At 43.8% G+C, this 24,807-nt stretch overlaps 1 protein-coding gene across 7 annotated transcripts in view; it reads right to left on the reverse strand.

Moving 5' to 3' along the window:
- LOC110537471 (autism susceptibility gene 2 protein) overlaps positions 1-24,807 on the reverse strand; it is a 489,908-nt gene that overhangs the window by 145,326 nt on the left and 319,775 nt on the right. For all 7 annotated transcript variants that reach the window (XM_021623538.2, XM_021623539.2, XM_021623533.2 and 4 more), the window contains one exon: positions 230-259. In XM_021623538.2, coding sequence (XP_021479213.1) covers positions 230-259 — 30 coding nt within the window. The remainder of the gene's footprint in view (positions 1-229; positions 260-24,807) is intronic.

The raw sequence follows: 24,807 nt of genomic DNA on the forward strand, positions 1-24,807 counted from the left end.
TTTTCCTGTTGTGTTATTGACTGTACGTTTGTTTATGTGTAACTCTGTGTTGTTGTTTTTGTCGCACTGCTTTGCTTTATCTTGGCCAGGTCGCAGTTGTAAATGAGAACTTGTTCTCAACTGGCCTACCTGGTTAAATAAAGGTGAAATAAAATAAAAAATAAAATAAAGTTGCAAGAAGGAAGAAATGGCTGCGTAGAGAAAGGTAAACACTAAAATGGAGTCTTACCTTGTGTTCCTGGTCGCTCTCACTGTCACACTGTAAGATAAAAGAGTAACATGGTTAGAATAACTAGGCATCTACCGTGTCTTTAATTACAAAGTCCCTCGCCCTTCTTTTTATTTGATTTCATTCAAATGTGAGTGTACATAATCTAATGTACCTTGTCACACAGCACATCTTATCAGGTCTTTAATGGAGACCTCAGTACAGAATAGTATTTCCATCATATTCAATGGGCAAATGTCATTAGGCCAGTCCATTATACTGTTTAGCGGAGACATGGACCAGAATATGAAACAAAAGGGCCCACAAAATATCTCATGCAAGCATCTGGTCGTTCTTATTAAGAATCAGAACAAAACATTCTGGAGCTGGAGTCTCAAAGGACAAGGAGCACTGGAATTACAATTTTCTGGAATGTAGGTCTATTTTTTCTTATTTTTTGTATATAAATGGTTGAGGAGCAGGATGGAAGGAAGGAGAAAAAAGAGAAACAGAAAGGTTGGATTTCAGTTTTTCTTCCCCAATTTCAATTTCAAGGTTCACTTAATTCTTTATCAACTAATTAGCGGGATGCTGGGCGGCCGGCGGCCCTCGAAGTTGTGCATATGGCCGAGGAGCGGGGAGGCACTGGAGTCGGTAATGAAGAAGGCACTGGGTGTGTGTGTGTGTGTGTGTGTGCGTGTTTGTGTGTGAAGCGGGGGGGGGGGGGGGGGTAGTGTCGATTAAAGCACAGAGGGTTTATCCCTGTGCCAGCACAGTATGGGGTGATTGACTGACAGCGCTGGGAGCCAGGCCACGGTGGGGGCCGGGCCCCTGCCTGCCTAAGCCTGGTGCTTTTTATTTTTTATTTTCTGTTGAGCCGGATCCCTGCTGCCTGCTGAGTTCAAAGGTAGAAGGCAGGCTGGGCCTCTGGCTCTGTATTCCCCTGGCTGACTCGACCAGTGGAGAGGGAGAGGAGCCCGCACTGCACTGTGAGCTCAGCAGGAGCAGGGCATCCAATTTTCGGGCCTGTACCACACAGCCCCAGGGGCCAGCCCCCGGCACACTGCCATGACGGTCAGCTCCAGCACCTCATAAATTATGCAGAGGCAATAAACGCACTGAGAAAACACTCTCTCTCTATCACTCCTTCCTTCCCCCCTGCGTTAATACACAGTACACAGAGAGCCAAGCCAACAGCCAAATGTAGGCTACATAGCCTGTCAGCTGGAAACATAAACAAGGCTAATGTACGCTATTACATACAACAATGCATGTTCTACAAACCATGCATGCTAACTGTAACTACGTGTATATATTTACTCCAGTAAGTGAATAAAGGGGTCTGTCGGCGCATCTCTCACGGCACGGTACAGAGCAACAGACTCCCACACAGAGTTAATGCAAGAGCAGACAGGATATGATGAGTTGTATTACTGTCTGAACTACTTCCATGTGTTTAAGCCTTCAGACTGTGACGAGAGTAATGTGACCCAGGACTCATTAGTCCCTACAGTCTCTGTGCAGAGCACACCAAGCAGAGCAGACAGGCAGGCGAGGAGTTCAAATAATGGGGACATTTCTTTTTTTCCACTGTGTTGTGATCCATAAAAAACGCCTCCAGGCTTTCTGTCTTTCGTTCTTTCTCTTGTTTCTTTTCTTCCCCCCTTCCATTCCTCTGCCTGCCTGTGCAGCCAATTGCTCTGATTGCCGAGATAGAAGCAGGCTGGAATGACTTGGCCTTGCTTGTGGAGCAAATGGAACACGCTAATAGAAGTCATCGTATTACCCGATGCAAAAGTGCCATAGCTCATTACTTTAAGATAAAAGGATATCATTGTAGACGGCGAGCAGAATTGACTTTCTAGCGGCGCGACTTGATGATGATTTAATCAACTGCTCTCTTTCGCTTCTCATCTCTTCGCCTGTCGCTTCTGCAGGTGCCACTACACGAGACTCACACAGCTAGTGGGGGAAGAGAAGAGAAAAATAAATTGCTGTCATTACTTCTTTCCCCGAGAATAGAGGTATGCTAATTTCTCCGCCGTACAAAGGGAGTGGGAGAGAGGAAAAAGAGAAAACGTAATAAAATGGAAATACCTTTATAATGAGCAAAGTAAGAAAGCCTGAGATCAAGACTGACAGGCAAGGGCAGGCAATTTGTACGTCCTTTAAGCACAAGACGCCACGCTCCCTCACACTCACTGCACTACACAGGGAAAAGCAACCCAAAATAATAACACTAAAAAGATAAAAACATCTCTGACATAGGGAGCCGTCAGTCACTGATTAGTGATCATGGTGCGTTAATATGCAGTTATGCAGTGTGACTCGGAGAGAGGAGCACCATCATTGGCAATTCTACTGTGTTCTTTTCCATATACTGAGTCCCATGTTGAAATACAGAGGCACAGTAGAGAGCTGGATAGTATCACTGTGAGCCACAGATTATGACACATCTCAACTACAGTACTGTTATGGTTGCACATTTGAAAGTTGGATGATTACAGACATGACAGGTAGGCATTTTATTTCATTATTATATTACATTATTCTATACTGAAAAACATATAAACGCAACGGTGTAAAGTCTTGGTCCCATGTTTCATTAGCTGAAATAAAAGATCCCAGAAATGTTCCGTATGCACAAAAAGCTTATTTCTCTAAAATGTTGAGCACAAATTTGTTTACATCCCTGTTAGTGAGCATTTCTCCTTTGCCAAGGTAATCCATCCACCTGACAGACGTGGCTTATCAAGAAGCTGATTAAACAGCACCTTTTGCTGGGGACAATAAAAGGCCAAGCTAAAATGTGCAGTTTTGTCACACAACACAATGCCACAGATGTTTTGAGGGAGTGTGCAATTGGCATGCTGACTGCAGGAATGTCCACCAGCGCTGTTGCCAGAGAATTGAATGTTCATTTCTTTAATATAAGCGGCCTCCAACATCATGTATGGAATTTGACATTTCCTTATATGAACTGTAACTCAGTAAAAACATTGAAATTGTTGCATGTTGTGTTTCTATTTTTGTTCAGTGTACATTATAAGTATTTGAAAGGGTTTTAAATGATGATTGCTCATGAAAAGGAGTAGGTACAGTATACTAGCAAAAGCAGTGAAATCTAGTGCAATATAAAAACAGTACTGTAAATAGGAGAAATAACAGAAACTATTTCAGAAGGAAAACAAAAAAAACTAGGGCATGAATATGGAAAAAAAAAACAGGAGGGCAGCAGCCCTAGAAAGCAATACTCTAGCCAGGCCCAGTGGTATTCACACAGCCCTAGCATTATACTGTATAACCCAGTCCCCAGACCTCAGTGTATAGGTTAAGTAACAGAGGATTGTCAAACATTACCCTCAGCGCTAAGAGCTGTTGATGTTGCCCTGTATCCGGTGAACCTCTGATTACCCCGACTGCCCCTCCATGACCCCTTCTCCCACCACCTCCACCCCTCCATTTGGCTGAGTGCACTTACACATTCCCTACAATGTGTCCAAGCATCAAGGCTGTTGTTTATATCGGACTCAGAGTAGGAGAAAATTATTCTGTGTCCGTAAGCCTCTGTAGACTCCAGCTGAGAGTAATATCAGCCCAATAGACATAGGAGACAGAGAACAGACAGGGAACATGAGGAGAGATGTCCTGAATTGTCAATGATTCAGCTAGCTCTGCTCTGCTCTCCTCTCATAAGCAACAGCAGTGTCTGTCTGTGTCTGGCTCTGCCAAACTCCCCAACAGAAACAACTATTGTCATAAGGAGTCTTGCCCACCACATCAAACAGAGATGTGTGAGAGAGATGCACGCCATGGAGTGTACTGTATCTACTGAGATACAAAACGTTTAGGCATAGAATCTGAAATCATGGAATCTGTGGTTCCAAATGCACTGTTTATCAAATGCAGACAGATGCTACGTCAATCAAATAAATATCATTCCTCAACAACCATTCAGAGAGGCATGCTGAAGGGGGTTTATTCTAATTTCACATCTCTAACATCAGCACTAGCCTCTGATCTAATATTCTATCAAATGTCAACTTCTTCAACATGGATGGGCATTGTGCCATGCCATCCCTAGTCTGGTATTAGCCCGAGGTGCCGCTGGTCACTGTCCATGACCCTAGAATTTATGACAGTACCGTTGATATCTGCTTCATTTAAAGGGCCAGTGGAGCTGAGGACTGGGGATGGTTATCGTCCTGGGCCACATTTCCTGCAGAATCACTGAAGGGGTTAAAGCTGAGGGACTTCCTGGTTGAATAAAGGATAAATAGAAAGGCCTGTCTGTCTGCCTGCCCACCTGGAAGCTAGTGGGACAGCAGCATGAAGGATGGCAGGCGGACAGCACAGTACATCACTGGGGTCATGCTCCCTGCCATCAAGGACCTCTATATCAGGCGGTGTTTAAAGAAGGTCCGGAAAATCACCCAAGCCATAGACGGTTTTCTCTGCTGCCGCACGGCAAGAGGTGCCGGTGCATCAGGTCTGACACCAACAGGCTCTTGAACATCTTCTATCCCCAAGCAATACGACTGATATATAGCTATCAAAATAGCTACACGGACCGAGTTTACCTTGTATCTTATTGACCTTTTATTTCAGGATTTTGTCTCTATGCACACTCACAGGGCACAACATACTCACACACACTGTCACTCCAACACACACACAAACACTCACTCCATCATTTGCTCACTCACATAATATGCACATACATTTATACTGACTCTACATACACGTACACCCACTCACATACAAGCTGCTGATACTCTGTTTATCTTCTATCCTGTTACCTAGTCACCTTACATATCTACCTCCATCACTCCAGTATCCCCGCAAAAAAATATGGTATTGGAACTGACTTTTTATGTATTTCCTGTATACAGTATGCTTACTTACTTACTTTGTGTATTTCATGTTTCTTATTTTTCGTTAGTTTTTTTCTAGTATTATATTGTTAATGATTATTGCATTGTTTGGTTTTGAGTTTGCAAGAAAGGCATTTCACTGTACTTGTGCATGTGACATTAAAACTTGAAACGTGAAAAGCCATTGCCAGAGTCATCTCAGACGGTGCCACTTTGATGTGCCGCTGTCAAGGGCTCCTCTTCCTTTTTGGTCCCTCCCAGAGTAAAGCTGCGCGTCCTGATGGTTTTCTGATGCAAACAGTCGCATGGCAAAATGGTTTTTTCCCCTCCCGCTGCCTGCTCTTCCATCTGCTGCTGGGGCCCGGACGCCGCCGACCGCCTGCCTGTCACAGTGTGCATGGAAATTAGCTAGGGAGGAGGCGCTCGCTTGTGCTAATTACATTTTAATCATTGGAAATGTGTTGGCAAATCAAGGCTTGATTGCCATCTTCGAGCCCCGCGCTCCTCCCTGCAGAGCAGAGCGGAAGGGAAGCCTGCCTGCCATGGAGGCGTCTGAGTCCGGGCCTGCGCCTCCCCGCTCCTCCCTCCCCTTAACTCCCTGCCTCCCTCCCTCCTCATGCCTCCCTCCCACAATATGGCGGTGTGCCGGGCCTACCACTGGGCTGGGCACTGGCGTGTTATTCACAGGGAATAGAGGTGATGGTGGTGAAGATGGCAGGGATCCGTGCCATGCTCATTCTCACATCCCCATGCCCACGCAGGGCACAGTCTGCCAGCCTGCCAGTCTGTCCCTGTCCAAGTACCACCACTGTGAGCTGAGGAACAGAAAATGGCAAATCCACCCTGGTAGTAGGGGGAGACTGATGAGCTCAGGGTTTACAACACATGGATCACAGTCAGGACTGAGGACTGGAGCAGACTGGGCCAACAGGACAGACTTACAAATTAGTTTCTATCAAAATAAAATTGAGAGAGTGGATTGCTAATTCAAATGTCTAACTATTATGATAATACCTTCACTTCCGACAGAGAGAAAGAGAGAGGAAATAAGGGAGAGAAAGGAAGGAAGAGAAAGAGAGTTTTTCTCATTGTCGACAACAGGACACTGGGCCATCCGTCTTGGAGATAGGAAGCAGATATACTGTCCAGTCAGACAGGCCTCTCCAGACAGACACACCAAAGGCCTGTGCAAATCAAATCAAACATCCACTTCCTCCAGGTACCCTGGCCATTAGGCTACCATAGTTCTCAATGACAAAGCCCAACTGTAACTTTAGCTTCTAACTCAGAGGAATATTGGGTGTGAACTGAAGGGCACAATATACCGGTAAACATTATTTATGCTAATAACTCTTAATCTAAATCAGGCTAATTTGTTTCACATACTTACATTAACAGCTAAATGATACCAACTGCACTAGCGAATCACGCTAAAGGGATCAAGGTGGAATGCATTTAAAATAAACCCAGACCTCAGGTAATTTTATCTCCATGTTCCTAATCCAGAAAAAACATTGAAAAACCTTGCATTTCCCCGACAATATATTCTTAAAATGACAGTTTTACAAAAACACTGGGTTCCCAAATGGAAGGAAATTCAACATGACATGTCTGACTAGGGTGGGTCATTAAAATAAAGCCAAGGTCTGTAACTATGGCATCTAACAGCTAATTTCCCCAGCATCTGCTTGATGTCTAGCTGTCATATAAAGTATGGAGAAAAAATGACAACCACCCCTACTAGCTGGAGTGCTTCAGACAGTCTGTGACATAAGGCTAACGTCTCCTCCACTGGCCAAGTGTGTCCCTCCCGTCAGAGGGAGAGAACGGAGAGGGAGGAGCTGTCTGCTGTCTGGCCCAATATAACCAGGCCTGATCTACTCGCCAGATCGCCTGCCTGCCTGCCCGCCCGCCCGCCCGCCCGCCCGCCCGTCCACCCCTATCCAATTGCAGCAGGCCAACATCTGAAAGCAATTTTCTTTCAAATGTACAACTTTATCCAGACAACATTCATTTTGACCGCGAACTGAACACATTGGAATAGAGGAGGGATGGAGAGAGGGTGAAAAAAAAATCACCCTCTATAAAATAATAAGAGCTTTATAGTCTATGACCTCTAGTTTCAATACCCGAGAGTGCAATATTAGGCGCATTCCTTTAAAGTTGTTTTCCTCTGGAATCTGCCCAGGCTTATTGAAAGAGCATTCGAGAGAGAGAGAACTTTCTTGGATGAGGTTATTTTTTATTATTATGTCTATATTGGTTAATCTCTTATGGTTTACATTAGAACAACACCAATAATGGCAAATTAGAGAGCGGGATCTGTGTGTGTGTAAAGGGATTCCATTTGGAGGTGTTAGCTCAGAAGTGTAAAAGATGAATGCTTGAAAGGCCAGGCACCTCTTTGCAAAGGGGAATCATACACACACACACACCATACACAGACATATTTCGCCTGGGGTAAAAAGATGGGCTGCGGGGGTAGAGAAGGTGTAGACGTGTGTCTGTGGGTGCACGTGTGTGTGTTGGTATCTGCGTGCATGTCGGGAGGAGGTGGTGTCATTCTTTAAAATAACTTGTCAGTTAAGCTGCTCTCCTCAGCAGATGTGCCGACAGAGCCCTGAAGTGGTGCTTGGCACAGACAGATGGTGCCGCAGGGCACAGCACTCAGCTGATCTACAGGGGTGGGCCCCGCCTGCCAGCCCCCGCCCGCCCACCCTACCAGGGACTGGGAGGGGGAGGAGGGGAGGTGGAGGGCACTCCGCTTCTCTATCAGCAGGCAACAAATCCATCTGTTACACACAAACTCCAAGTTCAACATCTCAGAGTGAAGAGGCATCTCAACATGGTTCTCTCAGTCACGGTGTGGGGAAGGGTGGTGCGGTGAGGTGTGTAGGGGGTGCCTCAAGGTGGGAAGCGTTTACTGAAGGTTAAAGGATTTAAATAGAAACACACACACACAGACACACACTCAGACACACACGCACAAACACACACACATGCACAAACACACACGCACACACACAGCATCACACCTGCACCCCGTTTTCCTGTCTTGTCCAACGTAACCTAGTTGGGGAGTTGGGGCGCCAAGCAGACGCTGGCTTAATCAAAGCTGAATGGAAGGATTTTGAGACAATTACATACATCAAAATTTATTGTTTGCGCCATTTTAGCACATCCCCTGAGACAGGTCCACTTGGTGTAAATTTTAATTAGTGCACACATGGCATACATTAATTAGCATTGATGTCAGTTGGCATCTTTACTGCAGCAATCTATTCTAACACACAGACAGAGGTCACATGCATACTGTGATTATGTCAATATCAGCCTCATTTGCGGCATGTGTTCAGGTTCATGTATAAAGACTTCAACTTATAATAGAATGCATCTGACTAAATCTGACTAGAAGGATATGCTAATTAAAAAAGGTATAGTTAAAAAATATATATGTACAATTCAGTTAATCGGAAGTCTTTGGTTTGAAGTCATTGGCAAATTATATTTTATCCTGTTACTGCACGCAAACCCTACCTCTTAAAGATAGAAGCTGGTATTATTACTGAACCTGTGGCTCACATTTTCAACTTGAGTCTCTTGACCAATTCCATACCCAGCATTTGGAAATCAGCTTATGTCCTCCCACTACTGAAGGGTGGAGTCCCTCAGATGCTAATAACTATCGTCCTATCTCTAAACTCCCTGTCCTGGCCAAAGTCTATGAATCCATAGTGAACTCACAGTTAAAACACTTCTTAATTGAAAAGAACATACTGAGCAGGGTTCAGTCTGGCTTTAGATCGGGAGCACAGCACCACAACTGCAGCTATGGCCGTGGCAAACATCATTAATGCACTTGATAAAAAGCAACATTGTTCTGCTCTGTTTGTAGATTCATCAAAGGCCTTTGATTCCGTTGACCATGAATTGTTGCTAGCTAGACTCAGTGAAGGGGCAAGAAATTGGTTAAGGAACTATTTTTCTGACAGAACAATGTGCATATACTGACAATCACATGTCTAGCTTTCTTGAGATGAATAGAGGTGTGCCCCAGGGTTCCATTTAAGCTCCTGTGTTGTTCTCAAAAAAAATTATAATTTGGGAAATGGGATGCAACCAGCAAGGTTACATCTATATGCAGATGATACAGTCATATACTCATGTGCTCCTTCTCTGGTTCAGGCTGTTGAAGAGCTCCAGACTGTTTTCAGTCACTGCAGGCCTCCCTTTATGGCCTCAAACTGGTCTTGAATGTACAAAAAACTAAACTAAAGACCTTTACCAGAGCTAGAACTCTGCCAGAGAAGTTTAGCATGGTCACATCTGGTGGCTTATCCATTAAAAAGGTGTCATCCTACAAATACATAGGTATTTGGTTGGATGACAAATTGTCCTTTAAAGTTCATGTGGATAATCTTGTGACAAAGCTTAAATTGATATTGGGTTTTCATTTTCGTAATGAAGCTTCAATCCCGCTTATGGCTAGAAAGAATATTGTTCAGGACACTTTTCTCTCTGTAATTGATTATGGTGACTTGTTGTATATGCATGCAGCCTCCTCAGTCTTACAGAGACTGGATTCTGTTTATCATGCATCCTTGCACTTTAATATAAATGCCAAGTCACTCACCCAAGTCACTCTACCAAATGGTAGGTTGGACCATTTTATATTTATATGCGCAGAAAGCTACATTTGTATGTGTTCATCTACAAAGCCCTTTTGGGTAAACTCCCTTTTTATCTCTGTAGTCTGGTCTCCTTCACCACCAGCAGTTACCATACCCGGTCTGCTAGGTGGTTGCTACTTTAAGTCCCCAGGACATTTACAGTATTAGGCAAGACTGCCTTCTCTTCTTGTGCACCAGAGGCATGGAATAATCCACTGAATGAATTTAACATTTTGATGGGAGACTTTTTGATGTAAATGCTTTTTTTTATGCTGGATCGTGTTGTTGTATTGTATTGTTGTATGTTTTAATTCTGTAATGTATTGATTGTTGCTGCCTTCTTGGCCAGGTCTCCCTTGAAAAAGAGACTCTTGGTCTCAATGGGCTTTTCCTGGTTAAATAAAGGTTAAATATGTATTTTTATTTTGAAATGAAACATAAAATGCTGTGAAAAGCGGTTGCTAAATGTAACAGTCGTGTTACATTTAGCTCTAATTCGCCAAAATAACTGTTGCTAAAAACTCTGGTAGTAAATTGGTGCAGTTTGGAGTTGAGAAATAAATGTAGGTGGAATACAAAGCTGTGATCCTCCGTTTTTAACAGAGGCCATTAAAACAGCTTTAAAATGTTTGTTTTTTCTAATACTGCATTAAGAAATGTTGTGCAATGACTGGGCATGCATTCTAGCCCTGTTGCACTTGCAATTTGAAAGCATCTCAAGTATTTTTTCTTGCATAGAATGCGACAAGGTGATCAATTGAAAAGGTAAACTATTCTACTATGGGGTTGTCTGACTTTGCTGTTGGTTACTCGTGTTGTTGGCTGAGGAAAGGTAAATGTGGACAACCATTTTTAATTAGATATTTAATTGTTGTAGGCAAAATTCACATTTTAACCCTGTGCGTACTTCCTATTCTGCCCCCACCTCCCCCCTCACAGAGCTGAGGGTGGGATTAGGTGCTCTGTCTGGCAGGCCTCTAATCACTTAGCTCCTCACACCTGACGGCACACTATTAACTTTCACCGTCACTCGTTACCCTGTGGGTCGTTGCCCATCACATCAAGTTTTTATTAGGGAATTTTCCTCGTCATTAGCCAAGGCCTGGAATACGAACCAATAATATTCATACCGCCAGCTTAAAATGACGTCTGTGGATTTCCATCATCATTGCAGCCGCAGAGCCTCTATCCCATGCAGCTGACACAGATAACAATCAGCAGTCCATAGTGTGTGTGAGTGTGTGTGTGTGTGTATATTCTCCAGGTATCATTACGGGCTCCACAAAGATCCTCTATATGCCTGGTTCTATTAAAGAACAGGAAGAACGGAAGAGGAGGCTCAGAAGATGAGCGGAGCACCAGCCAGCTGACACCAGTCTGAGAGGCTCTCCTGTTCTGCCAACAATCTGCCTCCACTCCGATCCATAAAGAGGAGAGGAAGAGCGCTAGCTAGCTGTCAATGCTAACAGCCCCACAGACAGTCCCTGCCAAGTACACAGCTGAGACACACAATAGGCTAGCACAACTCCCTCACTGCAATTCACATTAGAACAAATACAGCTGCTGCTTTTTTCACGGGGAAATTGCTTGTAGCAAAGCTCCTTTGGGGAGGTTGGAAGTTTTTTTCTTAATAACTGTGATATTGGAATATTTGAAGGAATCGCAGCACAGATGGGGCGACGTGCATGCAGAGACTCTCCCTCCTATATTACACATTTGTCCTAAATGTACTCTGTATTAATCTTCTATAGCCTACAGCATATACATTATTTTTCAACCACAAATTCAGCATTGCTTAAACCATTATATCACATCTCTAATATCAAATCTTTTGCACTCTATTATGATGACATGATGGTGCTACAATCCTCAGCAACACTACAAGCCAAGTGACAGGGTGCTCCCTCTTTGTAGCCTTATCCAAGATGGCTGCTCTTCTGCACATGCTCAGACATGCTCAGAGGAGCCTAATCTAACATCCACTGTGAGAGGATTGTATAAGCCACAGCTCTGACCAATAAGAATGTGCGCTCAACCTCCATGCGGTGCGATGCAACCACGCAGGATAAGGCAGCTCAGAGCAGCAGCGGCACTAGGCGCTAGACTAGTACAGGCCTCTCAATCTGATTCCAGCTCATCTCTTACCCACACAGCAGCCCAGTTGCCTGGGTGGCTCGCTGGTTCCATGCAGGAGGAGGCTTTCCTATCCCATGGGCGGAACTGCAGCAGCAATTAGCAGACAGCTCCCTGACAGGCCAAGATAAACTTCAGTGAGTAGCACCGAGGGGAAACAGAGCAGCCTTCATCCTACTGTGTGGGATGACTTGAAACACGCCATTTAGAACATTAATATGAAAGAGTAAGTTAGGAAACATTGTGTGAGGAAAAAAATATCCCTCAAGTAAATAAATGATGCCATATTAATCATACTCCTATTATTTATACCATTCCCCACAGTAAGGTGCAGTAGAGTACAGATGTGTAGTATTAACTGTAGTACTTTGGTAGCATATATTTTATTGGTTGGTGGAGGAGTCTGTTTCTGGAGGACATACTGTAACACACCCAAGCAGATGCAGCCATGTAAATGTGCCTTTACAACAATAAGACTACCAATGGCAAAACACACTGATTTGTTACTTTTATATTGTGATTAGGTAGCTGTCACGCTGCACATCAGAGTAGCCTTATTATGTAGGACGTAGTCAAATAAAAGCCACAGTCGAGTTACTCTGCCAAGATTGTGTCTACACCACATACAAACAAGCAAAGATGAATAAACATTAGTTGTTGTCAAGCTGCCGCCAGCGCGCTAGACTTTGAGCCGGCAGGCTTGTAAAAGATCCACTTTGTACAAAATAAAAATATTTAATATAAAAGAATGATGCAAGGCGAAATTATATTAAAAGGAACTCGTCCTTACTGTTAAAACAAATTACTTGCAGCGTGCTAAATTACATTTGCTCTTCCATTAGAGAGATCAAACGCACCCAACGCCAGCTCTCCTTCCTTTGCTAATGATCCCCTGCCTTCACCTCCTCCTCATAAACACTCTGTCTGTTTGTTTGTTTTGTACATGTATACGTTCCTCCGTCTCCCCGACCATCTCACCCTCCTCTCTCTCTCCCGGTGCCCATGGTGGTGGCGTGCTGGGTGAATTACCGGGCTCTAACGTAATCCTGGGGAACTGGGGACAGCGTGCGCTCATGAAAAACGTGGTCAATTAAAGTGGGATGAGCCCAGTGGGATCGTCCCTGGCGAAGGGAGGGATGGAGGGAGGTGGCATAGTGCTGGTCAGGATGAGTGACACCGCCCTCTGGATTGGATTAATTAGCATGCTAAGTGGAGGAGCATGGGAGCAGGCGGGTGGAGGGCAGCGGTCCGCGTCCCAACCATCTGACATCCCAACTCCCATATAAACAGACCCATTATGGACCAGCAGCCATGCCGGCGTCTCAGTCCATCAAACACCTCTACCTCTCCCTGGACACACGTGTGGAGGGTTAAGGGGAGAGGAGTCTGTTTGCTTGACAGTGCAATTCAAAAAGATGAGAGAGCGTGCTACCTTTTATTAGGTAACCGGAAAACAGCTAAGATAAATACAATACCATCGTCCTTGTGAAAGAAGGCAGAGGATCAAAGAAATACAAGTAAACCAAGAAGAGGAAAAATAGTAGGGGTAGCCCTAATGTAATTTCCATGTTGGGCTGACAGAAAGACATTTCCATGTTGGGCTGACAGAAAGACATTTCCATGTTGGGCTGAGACAGAAAGAAATTTCCATGTTGGGCTGACAGAAAGACATTTCCATGTTGGGCTGACAGAAAGACATTTCCATGTTGGGCTGACAGAAAGACATTTCCATGTTGGGCTGACAGAAAGACATTTCCATGTTGGGCTGACAGAAAGACATTTCCATGTTGGGCTGAGACAGAAAGAAATTTCCATGTTGGGCTGACAGAAAGACATTTCCATGTTGGGCTGACAGAAAGACATTTCCATGTTGGGCTGACAGAAAGACATTTCCATGTTGGGCTGAGAGAAACACATTTCCATGTTGGGCTGACAGAAAGACATTTCCATGTTGGGCTGACAGAAAGGGCTGGCTTGGGCCGATGGCAGTGAATGGCGTGCTAAGAGGCTGGAGCCCTACCATGCTATTCCAAATCCATGTCAACAAGCCGCTGTTGGACAACAGCTGGAAACTTTGGTAAATTAGACTTCAACTGGAGGAGAACCCCTGAAGGGAACACATAGAGCTGGACCTAGATAAACCAGGCTGCTAAAAAGGGTCAGGATTTTAATACGCTTAACTTTTCTGTTTATTTCCTCAACTTCCAAACACCATTAACAGTACAGTTCCACTTGATAAGGATTGGGGCATCTTGGGGTTGTGAAACATTCTATTATTACATTCTATTTTCATTCAAATTCATTTTGAGCCCCCAAATATGTTTTCCAGTAGTCCTTCCTTTCTGAACTCAGATGGTTTCCAGTGTTTGTGCAGTGGTGGGTCCATCTCTTTTTAACTGGTGTTGGGCCTACAGTGGGGAAACGCAGAGTGCAGTCCCCTAGGCTCTAGTTGTCATAGTGATTGTCACAGATCGGGAGTCGACTTCAGTTCTTTGAAAGACAGAGCTACCCACGACCACACATGACGCTGGGCTTGCCTAGCGAACTGGGGCAAACCCATTTTACTGAACAACACACTAGCCGCTATGGAAATCCAAGTGTTCATACATCTGTAGTAAACAAACGCCAATCCTTTGACCTATTTTCCGTTAACCAACTTAGTCTCAATGTACTTTATCTGAAATGTCTTGTTGGCATAATGTTTTAATGTAAGGTTAAAGTCGACATGTATGGTTATACCTACTGTATATCAACTGTGCCAAAACTATGCCTTTATCTGGCCACCACATGTTCCTTTCCCCGTCAAATTGTTAGATATGGTTGACTGCTTAGTTCTGTTTGTCCAACGTCTCTCAGCGGCTTTACTGATTTACTAGTCCAGCTCCCCTTAAAGCTGTTTCAGGTCACAGAGGAATAGGAACTCTACTAAACTCCATCCTTTTACCGTGTGTTGTCAGAAACAACAGAGAGTGGGGTAAATCTGTCAGAGCACAGTGTCTGGGGGGCAGAAGTGGTCTTTGGGGATCCAGTAGTCCTGTCAGTTGGAGAGGATCAGTCAGCACAGCAGATCATATTCCTCCCTCATGTGGCTTTGTGGTGTTATTCTAGGCCACTGGCTACCACTGTCCAATGTGTGTTTGTTAGTCTGTGTGTGACAGTGCATGCTCCAATAAAAACTAGCTTCGTTGTGTGGGCTTTCTAGCCGACTCAGCACACATATATTCTGCTGCATACTACTATGACAACCTAACCTAGCTTAGTCTGGCCTCTCTCAGAGAAGCGGGGGGAGAGAGAGAGGGAGAGAGAGGGAAGAGAGAGAGGAATGATGAGAGAGAGGAGTGAGAGAGAAAGAAGGAGAGGCTGATGGCTGGGAGGGAGTGTTTGGAGTGTTTTGTCAGCCATAATTACCCTCCAATTATATGGTCAAAACATGGCATTTAGGAACACTTTGTTGTCTGGACAGCCCAGCTTTGATCAGGTTGTGGTGAAATGTGTTTCGCATTAGGGGCCCCGGTGTGATGCATGTTTCCTGTCAGGGCAAGGATAACAGTGGGGGACAGTGGAGCAAGGCCCCCCTACTGGGAGAAATGGTGGGCCTCCATCCCTCTGGCACACAGATACATGCAAATGCACACGCACTCGCACGTGCACACACACACGCGCACACACACACACACACACACACACACACACACACACACACACACACACACACACACACACACACACACTCACTCTTAAATACACTCCCTGGCCAGATCCCACACAGAGAGAGACTGAGTGTGTATGAGAGAGAGAGCGAGAGAGAGAGAGTGTGACTGACCCAAAATTAAGGAAAGCTTTGACTATGTACAGACTCAGTGAGCATAGCCTTGCTATTGAGAAAGGCCGCCGTAGGCAGACATGGCTCTCAAGAGAAGACAGGCTATGTGCACACTGCCCACAAAATGAGGTGGAAACTGAGCTGCACTTCCTAACCTCCTGCCCAATGTATGACCATATTAGAGACACATATTTCCCTCAGATTACACAGATCCACAAAGAATTTGAAAACAAATTCAATTTTGATAAACTCCCATATCTACTGGGTGAAATTCCACAGTGTGCCATCACAGCAGCAAGATTTGTGACCTGTTGCCACGAGAAAAGGGCAACCAGTGAAGAACACACACCATTGTAAATACAACCCATATTTATGCTTATTTATTTTATCTTGTGTCCTTTACCATTTGTACATTGTTAAAACACTGTATATATAATATGACATTTGTAATGTCTTTATTGTTTTGAAACTTCTGTATGTGTAATGTTTACTGTTAATTTTTATTGTTTATTTCACTTTATATATTATCTACCTCACTTGCTTTGGCAATGTTAACACATGTTTCCCATGCCAATAAAGCCCTTGAATTGAATTGAGAGAGAGAGAGAGAGAGAGAGAGAGAGAAAGAGAGAGAGAGAGAGAGAGAGAGAGAGGTAGACAGACAGACAGACATAGAGAGGGAGAGAGAGAGGAAGACAAAGAAGTACAGGGTATGGTATGAGGAGCTGAGGGGAAATTGGACATCCTGTATAGGCCATCATAAAGATCTAACATCAACTAAACACAAAGTTAACTGCATTATTCTACTGACTATAACAACACATCCTGTATCTCGTCAGCTGATACCTAAAATTAGAAACATCTCCATGTCTGCTGTAGAAGGTTCTGTAGGTTAACATTATATCATTCTGTTCTCAAACCAAAACGTCACCAATGTGGGTCATAACTTTCCACAAATGTTTGATCTAATCCCACCACTTCTTAATGTCAAATATGTATTATTTAAACAACTGTGTGTATATGTAGAAGTATGTGAGTGTGTTCGTGTATATGATTTGTCTGTATATGTAGACGTATGTGAGAGTTTATGTACAGTGCCTTGCGAAAGTATTCGGCCCCCTTGAACTTTGCGACCTTTTGCCACATTTCAGGCTTCAAACATAAATATATAAAACTGTATTTTTTTGTGAAGAATCAACAACAAGTGGTGCACAATCATGAAGTGGAACGACATTTATTGGATATTTCAAACTTTTTTAACAAATCAAAAACTGAAAAATTGGGCGTGCAAAATTATTCAGCCCCTTTACTTTCAGTGCAGCAAACTCTCTCCAGAAGTTCAGTGAGGATCTCTGAATGATCCAATGTTGACCTAAATGACTAATGATGATAAATACAATCCACCTGTGTGTAATCAAGTCTCCGTATAAATGCACCTGCACTGTGATAGTCTCAGAGGTCCGTTAAATGCGCAGAGAGCATCATGAAGAACAAGGAACACACCAGGCAGGTCCGAGATACTGTTGTGAAGAAGTTTAAAGCCGGATTTGGATACAAAAAGATTTCCCAAGCTTTAAACATTCCAAGGAGCACTGTGCAAGCGATAATATTGAAATGGAAGGAGTATCAGACCACTGCAAATCTACCAAGACCTGGCCGTCCCTCTAAACTTTCAGCTCATACAAGGGGAAGACTGATCAGAGATGCAGCAAAGAGGCCAATGATCACTCTGGATGAACTGCAGAGATCTACAGCTGAGGTGGGAGGACAACAATCAGGACAACAATCAGGACAACAATCAGTCGTATATTGCACAAATCTGGCCTTTATGGAAGAGTGGCAAGAAGAAAGCCATTTCTTAAAGATATCCATAAAAAGTGTCGTTTAAAGTTTGCCACAAGCCACCTGGGAGACACACCAAACATGTGGAAGAAGGTGCTCTGGTCAGATGAAACCAAAATTGAACTTTTTGGCAACAATGCAAAACGTTATGTTTGGCGTAAAAGCAACACAGCTCATCACCTTGAACACACCATCCCCACTGTCAAACATGGTGGTGGCAGCATCATGGTTTGGGCCTGCTTTTCTTCAGCAGGGACAGGGAAGATGGTTAAAATTGATGGGAAGATGGATGGAGCCAAATACAGGACCATTCTGGAAGAAAACCTGATGGAGTCTGCAAAAGACCTGAGACTGGGACGGAGATTTGTCTTCCAACAAGACAATGATCCAAAACATAAAGCAAAATCTACAATGGAATGGTTCAAAAATAAACATATCCAGGTGTTAGAATGGCCGAGTCAAAGTCCAGACCTGAATCCAATCGAGAATCTGTGGAAAGAACTGAAAACTGCTGTTCACAAATGCTCTCCATCCAACCTCACTGAGCTCGAGCTGTTTTGCAAGGAGGAATGGGAAAAAATGTCCGTCTCTCGATGTGCAAAACTGATAGAGACATACCCCAAGCGACTTACAGCTGTAATCGCAGCAAAAGGTGGCGCTACAAAGTATTAACTTAAGGGGGCTGAATAATTTTGCACGCCCAATTTTTCAGTTTTTGATTTGTTAAAAAAGTTTGAAATATCCAATAAATGTCGTTCCACTTCATGATTGTGTCCCACTTGTTGTTGATTCTTCACAAAAAAATACAGTTTTATATCTTTATGTTTGAAGCCTGAAATGTGGCAAAAGGTTGCAAAGTTCAAGGGGGCCGAATACTTTCGCAAGGCACTGTATATGAGTTTGTGTGTAAATTACTTTTCTATATGCTAGAGTAATGCCAAAGCAGAAAACAAAAGCCCTGTCAATGTCCTGCAGCGTAAAACTGACTGTTTGGGAGTGGCCAATCCATCACTTTAACACAGAGACTTAAACTTTTTCTTGCCCAGGGACCTCTGTCCAGGCAAACCTGAGACCCAGGGTACCACCATCATATGTTAACATCTTGTCTTATCATTAGGTGAATGATAATGGCAAATATAAATAATCAACATTTTACATGATTAGATTTGGTTGATCGTTTTCATTATTTTGACCTCCCTATATTATAATTGGAAGAGAAAGTGTAAACTCTTACATAGCCTTTTTCCAAAAAAAGGTTAGCCATGTTTTGGCAAGAATGTATATGCCAGTCAAGAAAGCTTACTAGAAGCCAGAGGCACTTGCCATGACTGGTACTGGCTGGTACTTTGTCAAAGCCTATGTCAAATACTCCACTGAGAGTAATTAGCTCCTATGAGTGTAATTTGCTCAATATTAGGAGTTAAGAAATAAATGTGACATCAATAGAAGGAAGATATTCCTCTCGTTTCTACTTTAAAATAGGAGAAAATCCCCTTCATATGTTTTGGCGGACCCCCTGCAGCTCGTCTGTGGAACCCCGGTTGAATATCCCTGCTTTAACACATAGCACAAGGTCAGGGACTGTTGCTCTGAGGTTCTACATTTCAGCAGACACACAATATATTAACACCAACTGTTTTCTAGGAAATCTCAATGACTGAATTCGCTTTGTTCTGCCAATACAAACACAGGGTTGGCATGAATTTTTAAAGTTGAGAAAACAGCACACTTATTTAAGATGTTCATGTAGGGATAATATAACAAAAACATTTCTCCAGGCCATTTCGGCGGATTAGTGTGGGCCAGGCTTTGCTGGTCATCTGCTTTGGGCCAATGAGAGCAGAGCAGCCTGCTCCAAGCCAATGAGAGGAGCGCTCCTCCAGGGAGCTATCTGTGGCGTCCCAGGTCAGGCGTGGCATGTGCTCTCTCTGTCTCTCCAGGCCTCCTCCGGGGTGTAGAGCCTCAGCCTGCTGGCCCATGCTGCAGCAACAGCCATCTGCTGTCCCCCATTGAGTTGGCCGGTGAGGCTGCACAGGCCGGCGGCAGGGCTGGGCGGCCCTCCCCTGGTTTGGGCGCAGGGCCCGGGGGTGGAGGGGGGAGGGGTCCTCCCTGGTGCTTCTGAGAGCCACTCCATAACACTTTCCTCATGAGCGGCCGGGTCCTCCGGAGGGCTGCTGGAACGTCTCGGAGCCATCTGGGGAGAAGTGGAGCGTGGCGGGGAGCAGCTGGACGCTTAGAGATGCTATTTAAGTCCTGGCAGCCCAGCTCCATCAGTCATTCAGCGGGTAACACAGGGAGGGAGCACAGCCCTCCGCGTCAAAGACATCCACAGACAGACTTCCACAGGCCCCCGGATGGCTGACGGCAGCAGGCCCTCACTGTGTTGCTCACAGTCACTCACTCACAAGCTACCATGGCTATATTGAAGTCATTGTTCAATGAATTGATGTGATATTCCACTTTTTACACTCATAGGGCTCCTGGAGCAGGTTTATGAGTAATGGATGTGTTCCTATAACGAGCTAGTTTCAATACAAACATAAGCGTTTATGAGCAAACACAGCTTGCAGGAGCAGCTGATTAGCTGTGTCAAGACAGAGAGGTTTACAACCTCTGTTGCTGGTCCAGTAGACTCCTCCACTCTGTGGTTACACAGACAGGGGCTGTGTATATGCTTGTATTTAAGAGGTGGTTGTGGGTTGGTTTATAAACAGGAAATGACTGCTATCTGAGAAAAAAGATGTGGAGTGTGGCTCAATGAGCAGTGTACTTAAGATGTTATCGCTGTGCAAAGACAAGTGTGAGCAGGGCAGAAAGATAAAGAGGCAGAGGGCGGGGTCACAAGTCTACATCCCAGGAACCACAGCTGCACTTCTACTGAAGGCAAACAGTAACTGGTGTTGCTTTCTTAACAACGAATGAAAGCTATCTTCCATGATATGAATTTGGAATAACTAATTGGAAGCAATGCTTTCTGACAACTGACATAAGCCATCTTCCAAATCACGTTATGAATTTGGAAAAGCTCATTGGAAAGCAATGTGCTCACACGCTGTATGGTTCTCTAATGTGTTGATGAAAACATACTCTTGCAGAGCAAACAAATGCAAACATGTCAACCCAAAATTATGGGCTTATCTCATCTGCTGTTTGTACAGATACAGTGTCACTGCCAAGCCCTGAACACCAATAAAAGACACATGTGGGAATAAGCCAGTACTCTTTCCCTACATAGGCTGCGTTTACACAGGCAGACCAATTCAGATATTTTTTCCACTAATTGGTCTTTTGACAAATCACATTATACAGTGCCTTGCGAAAGTATTCGGCCCCCTTGAACTTTGCGACCTTTTGCCACATTTCAGGCTTCAAACATAAAGATATAAAACTGTATTTTTTTGTGAAGAATCAACAACAAGTGGGACACAATCATGAAGTGGAACGACATTATTGGATATTTCAAACTTTTTTAACAAATCAAAAACTGAAAAATTGGGCGTGCAAAATTATTCAGCCCCCTTAAGTTAATACTTTGTAGCGCCACCTTTTGCTGCGATTACAGCTGTAAGTCGCTTGGGGTATGTCTCTATCAGTTTTGCACATCGAGAGACTGAAATTTTTTCCCATTCCTCCTTGCAAAACAGCTCGAGCTCAGTGAGGTTGGATGGAGAGCATTTGTGAACAGCAGTTTTCAGTTCTTTCCACAGATTCTCGATTGGATTCAGGTCTGGACTTTGACTTGGCCATTCTAACACCTGGATATGTTTATTTTTGAACCATTCCATTGTAGATTTTGCTTTATGTTTTGGATCATTGTCTTGTTGGAAGACAAATCTCCGTCCCAGTCTCAGGTCTTTTGCAGACTCCATCAGGTTTTCTTCCAGAATGGTCCTGTATTTGGCTCCATCCATCTTCCCATCAATTTTAACCATCTTCCCTGTCCCTGCTGAAGAAAAGCAGGCCCAAACCATGATGCTGCCACCACCATGTTTGACAGTGGGGATGGTGAGTTCAGCTGTGTTGCTTTTACGCCAAACATAACGTTTTGCATTGTTGCCAAAAAGTTCAATTTTGGTTTCATCTGACCAGAGCACCTTCTTCCACATGTTTGGTGTGTCTCCCAGGTGGCTTGTGGCAAACTTTAAACAACACTTTTTATGGATATCTTTAAGAAATGGCTTTCTTCTTGCCACTCTTCCATAAAGGCCAGATTTGTGCAATATACGACTGATTGTTGTCCTATGGACAGAGTCTCCCACCTCAGCTGTAGATCTCTGCAGTTCATCCAGAGTGATCATGGGCCTCTTGGCTGCATCTCTGATCAGTCTTCTCCTTGTATGAGCTGAAAGTTTAGAGGGACGGCCAGGTCTTGGTAGATTTGCAGTGGTCTGATACTCCTTCCATTTCAATATTATCGCTTGCACAGTGCTCCTTGGGATGTTTAAAGCTTGGGAAATCTTTTTGTATCCAAATCCGGCTTTAAACTTCTTCACAACAGTATCTCGGACCTGCCTGGTGTGTTCCTTGTTCTTCATGATGCTCTCTGCGCTTTTAACGGACCTCTGAGACTATCACAGTGCAGGTGCATTTATACGGAGACTTGATTACACACAGGTGGATTGTATTTATCATCATTAGTCATTTAGGTCAACATTGGATCATTCAGAGATCCTCACTGAACTTCTGGAGAGAGTTTGCTGCCATGAAAGTAAAGGGGCTGAATAATTTTGCACGGCCAATTTTTCAGTTTTTGATTTGTTAAAAAAGTTTGAAATATCCAATAAATGTCGTTCCACTTCATGATTGTGTCCCACTTGTTGTTGATTCTTCACAAAAAAATACAGTTTTATATCTTTATGTTTGAAGCCTGAAATGTGGCAAAAGGTCGCAAAGTTCAAGGGGGCCGAATACTTTCGCAAGGCACTGTATATTTTAACATCATATCTTTTTCAGAGCTGATCTGATTGGTCAAAAGACCAATTAGTGGAAAACAAAAATCACAATTGGGCTGCCTGTTTAAAACCAGCCTAATATCCTCAGATAATTAGGAATTAAGGAATGAATTAAGAGTGAATTCATGAATTAAGAGATATAGGATACCGATAAACTTTACTTATCACTCATGTCTCTCAAAGCAATATTTTTCTAAAAGAGAGCAACACACCGCCACCTACACCCACTCATAGACCCTCACACAAACAAGCCTTCGTGAAATTCTACGTTCTAACTGGAAACCAAGAAGAAGAGAGGGTTGTCTTAGCAACTGTCGATTGGCCGCTAGAGACCTCTATTCACAGAGCTCCCTCCTCCCCCTCCCAGGAAAACATTAATTAAAGTGTTAAAGGTAAAAGAAAGTATTGACTTCCTGTCCACGCCCCTCTGAGAGGGTGCAGAGTTTTCCTAGCTCAAGCCCGGGAGCAAGCTGGTGAGAAAAAGCCCCACTAAGATCAATTAAGGCCGTTCACTAGGAGACTGAAAGCAAGACAAATGGAGGCAGAAGGCCCGATTAGAAAAAACCTTTGTACAGATGTAAAGCAATTAGAGTTGTCTGTGGGGGCCAGGCAACATGGTACCTGTGAGTCATAGATCCTACAGCCATGCCATGCCGTCTCAACCCGAAACAATCACTCTTTTTTTTTTTTTTCTTTCTTTCTTTCTTTCTTTCTTTCTTTCTTTCTTTCTTTCTTTCTTTCTTTCTTTCTGTTTGGGTGGCCAGCCCCAGCACAGCCCAGGCCGAGTCAGGCAGCTTGTGTATTAGTGTCATAACATGGATATTTAGAGGCATAAATTATTGGATAAACCGTGAGCTTACTGTACTACATATGCATGACCAAGTAACAATAAAGCAGTGTATGTGAAGCTTATTGGATTCCATTCTAATAAACTACTATGGTAGCTCGACTAACCATGCTGGTCAAAACAAGCCCAACAGCCATCCAACCAGCCAGGGAGGGGGTGGGGTCACAGGCTGCGGAGGGTAACAAATTGATTCCTAATGGGAATTTATGTTCAATGGTTACGTCTACAATTAACTAAGCAAAAATTCTCCTTGCGACCCGAGATTATAAAATAATTTTGACAAATGGCGGCCAAGCCCGTAATTACCTTTTCCCTATTTCTCTAACGCTGCTAGCTGGGGCCTCTCATTATTTATTGGTCGTTTTAAAAAGCAGGTAAAAGAGAATGAATGCCTGGCTGTCATTGTGTGTAATGGGGCTAATAATGGTGTCCCGCGTACTGCATAATGATGTTCCACCTCTCCATACAAAAGCCATCTCTTCTCCGGTGCTGGCTGGTGCAGGTAGTGCATGCCCAGACTGCAGGTTAGGGTTATAAAAGCTCTGTGCCTCTCTCTCACCCGGCCAGCGGGCTGTGCGGCCTATATAAACTGGAGAGAGGAAGCACTAGGGAAGAGGAACTTTATACTATCTGACTCCAGCAGCTGCTGTAGCCATCCAGACGTCTTCACTTTCATCCATGCACACAAGCTCACACACGTACATACTAACAAACACACAGTTGCCAAACATAATTTTCCTTATCTGTGTAAGCTTCTGGAATATTCTCATCGACCCCCCATTTTTGTTGGTGAAATGACAAAATGAGCCGTCATTCAGTGACATGAGAATAGTTCACAGGACAAATATCCTAAAACCATGATGATGATTTAGAGGATAATAAAATCAGACCCAGCGCCAGGATAAAGGGGGGTCTGTGAGGGGGTAATGTTTTGGGGGCTTCTTGCATTGGAATTATATTGAATTCTGCTTATATAATCACGCTTTACCACAATAAACATAAAGTTCAAATGCTGAGACTCTGAGATAATTGAGTGCTTTTGAATTCAGCTGTGCAGTATCAGCACAATGGACAGCGCCCTACAGCAAGGCCGTTTTGTTAATGACTATACGCTACAAGATAGATAGGGCAATTCAACTATTCCAAACATGTCACGATCGTTATAATGAGTGGACCAAGATGCAGTGTGGTATGGTTCCATCCTCTTTATATTGAAGTGAAACTCAAAGAAAGCAATAAATCGCAAAACGAAATGTGAAGTTACAAAAGTGCTCACAGGCAACTATACATAGTCAAGATCCCACAAAGCACAAAGGGGAAATGGCTGCCTAAATATGATCCCCAATCAGAGACAACGATAAACAGCTGCCTCTGATTGGGAACCATACCAGGCCAACATAGAAATATAATCACCTAGATGACCCACCCTAGTCACACCCCGACCTAACCAACATAAAG

Source organism: Oncorhynchus mykiss, chromosome 12, assembly GCF_013265735.2.
Source record: "Oncorhynchus mykiss isolate Arlee chromosome 12, USDA_OmykA_1.1, whole genome shotgun sequence".
Classification (NCBI taxonomy): Eukaryota; Metazoa; Chordata; class Actinopteri; order Salmoniformes; family Salmonidae; genus Oncorhynchus; species Oncorhynchus mykiss.